The following is a 7416-nucleotide window of genomic DNA, read 5'->3' as shown; positions in this document are numbered from 1 at the left end:
TGATCCTGGCCATAAAAACTCTATCAACCCCAAGGGGTACTGTAGACAATGTTAGAAAAGCATTCCTTGGTACCAAGAATGGGGGATTAAGATTATTAGCTGCTGCCACTATTTCCTCCTGCTACAAAAAATAAACAGGTCTTCTCTTTCTCTTTTGCTCTAGGCTTAGGTTTAAAAGCATGTAAGTCAATAAACTCCTTGGAATGGATAAGAAATAGGGTAAACTGTTATGCTCCCTCTGTTTAATTCCTCTACTTAAACAGTCAACTAGAAGGAGTGATACAATCCATTTGTATGTGAATGGTATGTCAATCAGGAAATCCATAACAGAATAGGCAAAAATGTTACATTTTCTGGCAAGCAATACATATTTATAAAGATAAAATGGAAAGAACACAGATAGGAGTGAACAATTTTTATTGAAACCCTCAAAGATTAAAGAGGACCAAATGGTGAGTTTGGGTACCATAACAGAAAATCTCACCTAACTGTACCATCATTCACAGGAATGAACAAACCCAAACACGACAAAATTCAAATTCTCGTGTAATTGCTACAAGTGAATGTAAATGAACTAATCATTTTATCATAACCTTCCTTTAATCATACGAAAAAGGGAATTTACATGGCATAACAAAAGATATGCAAAACTTAATGAAAACACAATTCTCTTAAATTTCTTAAACTTATTTTTAAAGGATGCAGAATGCACTTGAAATGATTAAATGACTTAAGCTGATTCTTTTTTTTTTTTTATTGCAAACTGTTTTAACATCAGCTTAACTCCCATGCATGGTATTCAAAAAGAACACAGCTTTCAAATTAGAAAGATCACTTAAATTAAAAAGAGAAATTAAGTACTAAAATTAGGAAAAGGCTGGGTTTCTTTTGAAAGGAATCTTCAAGTACCAATATGTATAGAGAAATACTAATTTGGTTACAGTTTCCTCCTTACTGTTAAATATACAAACTATAATACCTTTCAAAATAAAATACCCACATAAAATTGCTTTAATAAGAAATATTCAAGCCAGAACTTGAAAAAAACATTAAGCAAGAAATTTGCTGGGCCAATAATGTCTTAATTTGTGATCAAACATTTGATGATGTGTCTCCTCTTGTAGACCCCAGGCTCTCTCCCTTTTGGTCCCCATAGTTTAGAGACATTCGGTTGTGCTTGAGACAACCTGTAATAATTTCATTTAGAGGAAAAATATTTTGCGGTATAATGACAGACCAAGAAGGAAGAGAAGGTGGGTGCTCTGGAGAAAACTTATATGAGAAAACACAAAACTATCACTTGAAAAGAAAAATGGTGGTTTTTTTTCCCAAAGGAATGCTGCACCCATTTCGCTTAAGATTAGAAATCCAGGTTAAAGGCACTGGGATGTACTCCTCACCATGAATAGACTCTCAATTACATTTATTTCACATGTCTGAGTCTATTGCAGTCAGTCTGCTTGCTGAGTGCTTCCAAGACACTCTTACATAAAAACCTAATGTAAATTAAACGTTTGAAACCGTTTATAATGTAACTAGTTTTATAAAAATATCCAGAGTTGCTAATAAAGCACCAAGAAAAAAGAGAACCTCAGGGGGAGGACTCACATCCTTCCTACAAGGTCACCCTTTTATAGTATTCTCTAATAGGACCTCCAGAATGACGACAGTCATCTTTGACATGTCCTACCTATGTAATTTCAGGGATGTAGAACATTGCTGTGGTGACTATACCCAAATGCCACTTTTCATTATAAATAGTTAAGAGACATGTTACAAGATTTCATGGCTTACTCTTAAAAAGGTAAAATAGGTGCAATTTTCCTTTAAGAAAGTCTTTATTTTATAATATATCATTAATATTTTGATGTTCCCTTCAGTAAACACTGATATAACTAAACTGGGACTACTAAAGAACTGTGTAGTAGCTATGGTTATCTACAAATACTGTATTTTTTCACTTGAATACAGTATTTGCACATTTTTAAAAAAACATTGTATAAAACAAAATTATATAAATGAAAGCCTCAAAGAAATCCATCACTAGGTTTTTGAGTTGAAGTGACCAAAGACCATAGTAAATGAAAACATTTCTAAACATGATGTAAACATAAGAAGTAATGCAAAACATCAAGGTATTCAAATCTACTGTATTGCTATTTTCACCCTTAATGTATTTGTCTACATAGCTTTCTCCTTTTGAAATAGTAATACCTGGGGCAGTACATTATTTTCATAACCTTATGCCATCAAATCAATTAATACAGATGCTTGACACATTTAATTATACAAAATCAATTTGCTTCAAGATACAAAATTAATGTTGATATGTAATTAATGAAAAAAATAAGATGTTAAAAAGATAACTATAAGAATATCCAGATATATGCTGTATTCCCACTTATATAGATCTGATCAATAAAACATCAACACATTCACTTAGATACTGATTTAATCCATGGATCAAGGCCATATTTTCAAAGTATTTTAAGGATGCCAGGACACTGCAAAAGCTGGAGAAAAAAGCTGAGGAACAATATATGCTTGCTAAACAAGAACTATGTTTATTTAGCTAGTGAATACCTAGAGTAATAAATTTTTACTTCATGATAGCAATCAGGCTCGCAAACACCCAGAAATAGGAATTAAGGGTTTTAAATGTAGTTATAAAGGTCATAAAAAGTCTGATTAGACTGAGGTACATTTACTCAAAATTTTGAGATTCATTAAGTGGTAGCAAACAAAATAATTCCTCAGACAAATGCACATTTTTCAGTATACATATTAAGGGGGGGAGGAGGGAAGAAGAATGTGCATTAACTGGTGAAATCCACCAAGCTGCATATCAATATTCTGTTACACCAAACAGTTTGAAGACAAGGGAAATGTTCTAATATAATTTCAGATTATGTTTCATTTGGCTAAAATAGAGCTTAAGGTTGCTTTGCCATATTAAAAGTTTACTACAATAATTTTTCACATAAACATTTAGACTTGAACTCCAGGACTAAATATGGCATGATTATTTTGCTTTTAATCTGTCAAATAGCTAAAAATCGACAATTTAAAAACTACAACAAAGAAAAAGTTGAAGCAGTGTGACTCTTACATCATTGAACCACTTCTAATGGTTAACTGTTAGTATTTAACAAATTCAAAGAGTTAATGAATCCTTGCATTCATTCAGTCTTCTGTGCCTTAGCTAGGATGCATAATTACAAAAGACAGCAGATACTGGTAAAAGCTTCAGGACAGAAAGTGCTTGACGAAGTTACAGTTCTCAAGTGTGTTTGGTGAGAGTATAAGGGCAGATGCGATGATGAAAACCATTACAAGAGTCAATTTTGTGTTAAAGTGTTCAAAGATGTCACCTTAAGCAGAAAAAAAGCTTTAATAACGTCTTCTTTGACTTATTAGGCATTTCCAGAGTCTACATCATTAGTGTTGTAATTTTAACAAGACATCTCCATACGATTATTGTTTGTTTCTATTTCTCTCCTGAAAGAAAAACAGAAAGAATTATAATGAAAAACTTTCACTGTTTAACGATTTAAACTATATTCATATATAAATGTAAATCACATAAAATTCAAATGTAATTCACATACAATTCAAGTAATTCAAAACAACTGATAATTACCTTTATATACCCTAGTGAGATTATTTCCACAAAACACTTTAAATAAAGAACTCCCAAACACAAAGACCTATTTCAGGAGAGTATAGATCCTCTCCACAGCCCTACCATCCCACAGGATTTTGTTTATGGTGAGAATATAATAACGTCTTTTCAGTCCTTTCAATGAGTTTTTGATCTTGAGGTGTCAAACAGACTAAAAACTACTGGCTGAGGTAGGAGTAGGAGAAAAAGGTTAAAAGTTACATTAAATTGCAGTACAATTGAATTCAATGAAAATTTCAGATTAATAAAAAAAAAACACTTTGAACCACAAATTTCCTGTGTCTCTTACACTCTCATTCAGCACCTATAACATTTCACATTAAAAAGTAAGATGAGGCCAGGCACCGTGGCTCATGACTCTAATTCCAGCACTTTGGAAGGCCGAGGCAGTTGGATCACTTGAGGTCAGGAGTTCAAATTCAGCCTGACCAACATGATGAACCCTGTTCTCTACTAAAAATACAAAAATTAGCTGGACATGGTGGTAGATGCCCGTAATCTCAGCTACTAGGGAGGCTGAGGCACGAGAATCGCTTGAACCTAGTAGGCGGAGGTTGCCGTGAGCCGAGATCACACCATTGCACTCCAGCCTGGGCAACAAGAGCAAAATTCCATCTCAAGGAAAAGGAAAAAGTAAGATGAGTATTAGACAAATTCAGCTTAATGCTAGCTTATGACATAATTGAGAGAAAAATTATAATTCCTATTTTAGAAAGCAAAAACTATTTGAACAAAAGTTAAACCGAGTTAATGTTTATTAGTAACCAAGTATTTATCTATTAACATTTCTGATTTTAAAAAAATGACTAGCATTGTACATGCCTATTAACTGAACACATCAAATAGTCTGTACAACCTTGATTTAATGTGTAACTTAGTGGTTCTAAAGCTAGTAACAAGAGTCACCTACCTGGATGGCACATCTGGGACCCAGAGCTCTGAAGTAGAACCTGAAAATTTGAATTTCTAGCAAGTTCACAGGTGATTCTGGACTGCTGGTCCAAACACTACATTTTGAAAACCACTGGTGTCTAACACATTATAAGACTCATACTTTGCTTTTGCTACTCTCTTTTTATTTTTGTAAATGAGTAAAACATGTTCCATAATAAATACAAATCATATTTTACAAGTGGTCAATTTAGTTTTCCATCCTCTGTGACACCACCTAAAAACTATATTTTAAATTTCAAAGAGAACCTCAGTTCTCCTTGTTACTAAAAGTCCTTTCTTTTTCATTTTAATACATTCCTGGAACTTGAAGAGCATTGTTTCACACATAAAGCTAATAAAAGAAATGTCCTACTACATAACCATAAAAGAAACTATTTCATAGACTAATGAGTATCAGTGAGATACACTGAAATGAAAGATTAAAATAACAAAAACAGACACAGCTAGCAAGGTTAAGCACATGTTTCAAAAGAGTAAACAAAAACAAAAATCTCACAATATCAGCAAAGGAAGAAAAGATAAAACAAGAATTTGGTACCATGAAGCTGTAGTCTAATTTTACAAAGGTCCTAAAACGTTTCACAAACCAGTTGAAACATAAAGAAAGAAAGTTTAATTCACTGCTGAAGGAAACAAATAGCTTTGGATGAGCAATTTGGAAGCACACTCTAGTTAGCTAGATATGAAATATACAGAGAAATGAAGTAAAAAGATGTGAGGGTATACTGCTCATTCTCCCCATAAAATAACTGAGCAAAACTTAAGAGAAGTTTCTCAACTCCATGACGAGTCCTAGAAACTACAGGAAAAAAAAAATGCAACTCTTTTTAAGGATAAGTTAGACAAAGACTGGTTTAATGCAAGTGAGATGATCAGATATAACAATGAGGACCATTTGTTATGCTGTTTCAATTTGAATAGTAATCAACTATGTACTGTAACTAAATCACTAACATATACAGATTACATATATAATACAACTATATATATATATTGTATAACTTCCAACTCAATGGACAAGAGGAGAATAAAGGAAATGCCCCAAAAGGACAGAAAATGAGTTTGAAAAATCTAGATTAGAAAACACAATATAAGATGGTAGAAATGAGCATTTATATCATTTACAAATTTAAACTAGGAGTCACGATAAATGCAGGGTCATCAATGAAACCAGGTATCAGCTAAGAAAACTTTAAAATCCTGTTATACATGATTTATAAGAAATAAACCTAAAACATAAGGAAACAGAAGTTAAGATTAATGGAGACATACAACAACACAAAGCTAATGAAAAGACTCATACAACTATACTGATATCAGATGGTGGACTTAAGTCAAAACCCACCGTTGGAGACAAAATGGTCACCACAGGCTGTATAACAGTTTTTGAAAAAGCTATAACAATACTAAACTAAAACTATAATTTTAAATATATTAATAAGTTGTCAAGTACAAGAAGAAGCTGACAAATTTCTAAGACAGCAGGAAAACAACACATTTATACACTAGTAAAAATACAGATTGAGTACACAGAATACAGAAAACTGAGACAAATTATTACAAGGTACACATCCTACCAAGGTACACAATGAGCAACTATCAAGTGAACCTTAATAAATGTCAAAGAATTAGTATCATACAGATCACATTTTCTGACATGAATTTTGGAAACAAAACAGGTAACAAGGAAAAACCCAAGTTTGGAAATTCTAAAACATGGTTCTAAAAGTCTCCAAAAACATCATAATGGAATTTTTTTAAAAAATTAAAAAAGAAAAATTAAAAGCCTGTGTTTTAGAAGGAAAAAGAAAAGTCTTCGAAATGACTGCTTTTTAAAAAAATGAAGTCCAGATACAAAGGCTTATTAATATTATTAGAAAATGAAAATGTTAACAAGCCAGTATGTCAATAAATCTGAATGGTTAAGACAAAATTAACAATTTTAAAAAGGTGGAGTTAGTAAGAAGTGCTTGGATTCAGTATACATTTGAAAGCAAAGCCATCAAGACTTACTAATGGATTAGATAAGGGGTTGGAAAGAATGAGTATCAAGGAGGAGTCCGGAACTTTTGGCCTAAACAATTGAAAAGAGAGTGGTATCATACCCTCTCCTCTACTAAGATAAAGTTTGCAGCAGGCAAAAAACATGAGTTACATTAAATTTAGGCTGTTATGAGACAACTAAAGATGTCAAATAGGCAACTGTATACATGAGTTTGCAGACAGGAGAAAAATGTCCAGATGGAATACAAATTTCAAAGTCCTCTGTGCATGGTAAAAGTCCATCAACAGAACTCAAGTCCTCTAAAAGTTTATGATCCATTTTCTAAAAACCTCTGCTTTAAGACCCCCCCACCACCAAAAAAAAAACCCATATTTATATTACCAAAATGGACTGTTCCCGAGTGCCACTATTAAAATATTTTAATATAATATCTATGGGCATACTATCAGCTAGACTACTAAAAATGTGAGACTAAGAAATAATGAGCAGCCGGGCGCAGTAGCTCACGCCTGTAATCCCAGCACTTTGGGAGGCCAAGGTGGGTAGATCACCTGAGGTCAAGAGTTCAAGACCCGCCTGACCAACATGAGGAAACCCTGTCTTTACTAAAAATGCAAAAATCAGCTGGGCATGCTGGCACACACCTATAATCCCAGCTACTCAGGAGGCTGAAGCAGGAGAATTGCTTGAACCCACAAAGGTGGAGGTTGCAGTAAGCCAAGATTACACCACTGCTGTCTAGCCAGGCAACAGAGCCAGACTCTGTCTCAAAAAA

The 7416-nt window shown here is 33.3% G+C and overlaps 1 protein-coding gene across 7 annotated transcripts in view; it reads right to left on the bottom strand.

The window, feature by feature from the left end:
• Positions 1-400: 400 nt before the first annotated feature.
• YTHDF3 (YTH N6-methyladenosine RNA binding protein 3) overlaps positions 401-7416 on the bottom strand; it is a 41867-nt gene continuing 34851 nt past the window's right edge. For all 7 annotated transcript variants that reach the window (XM_037730978.1, XM_037730977.1, XM_017507357.2 and 4 more), the window contains one exon: positions 401-3498. In XM_037730978.1, coding sequence (XP_037586906.1) covers positions 3475-3498 — 24 coding nt within the window. In that variant the 3' untranslated portion in view covers positions 401-3474. The remainder of the gene's footprint in view (positions 3499-7416) is intronic.

This window comes from Cebus imitator, unplaced genomic scaffold, assembly GCF_001604975.1.
Source record: "Cebus imitator isolate Cc_AM_T3 unplaced genomic scaffold, Cebus_imitator-1.0 Scaffold373, whole genome shotgun sequence".
Lineage (NCBI taxonomy): Eukaryota > Metazoa > Chordata > Mammalia > Primates > Cebidae > Cebus > Cebus imitator.
Note: the sequence above shows the minus strand (reverse complement) of the source record. Positions and strands in the feature narration are given on the sequence as shown.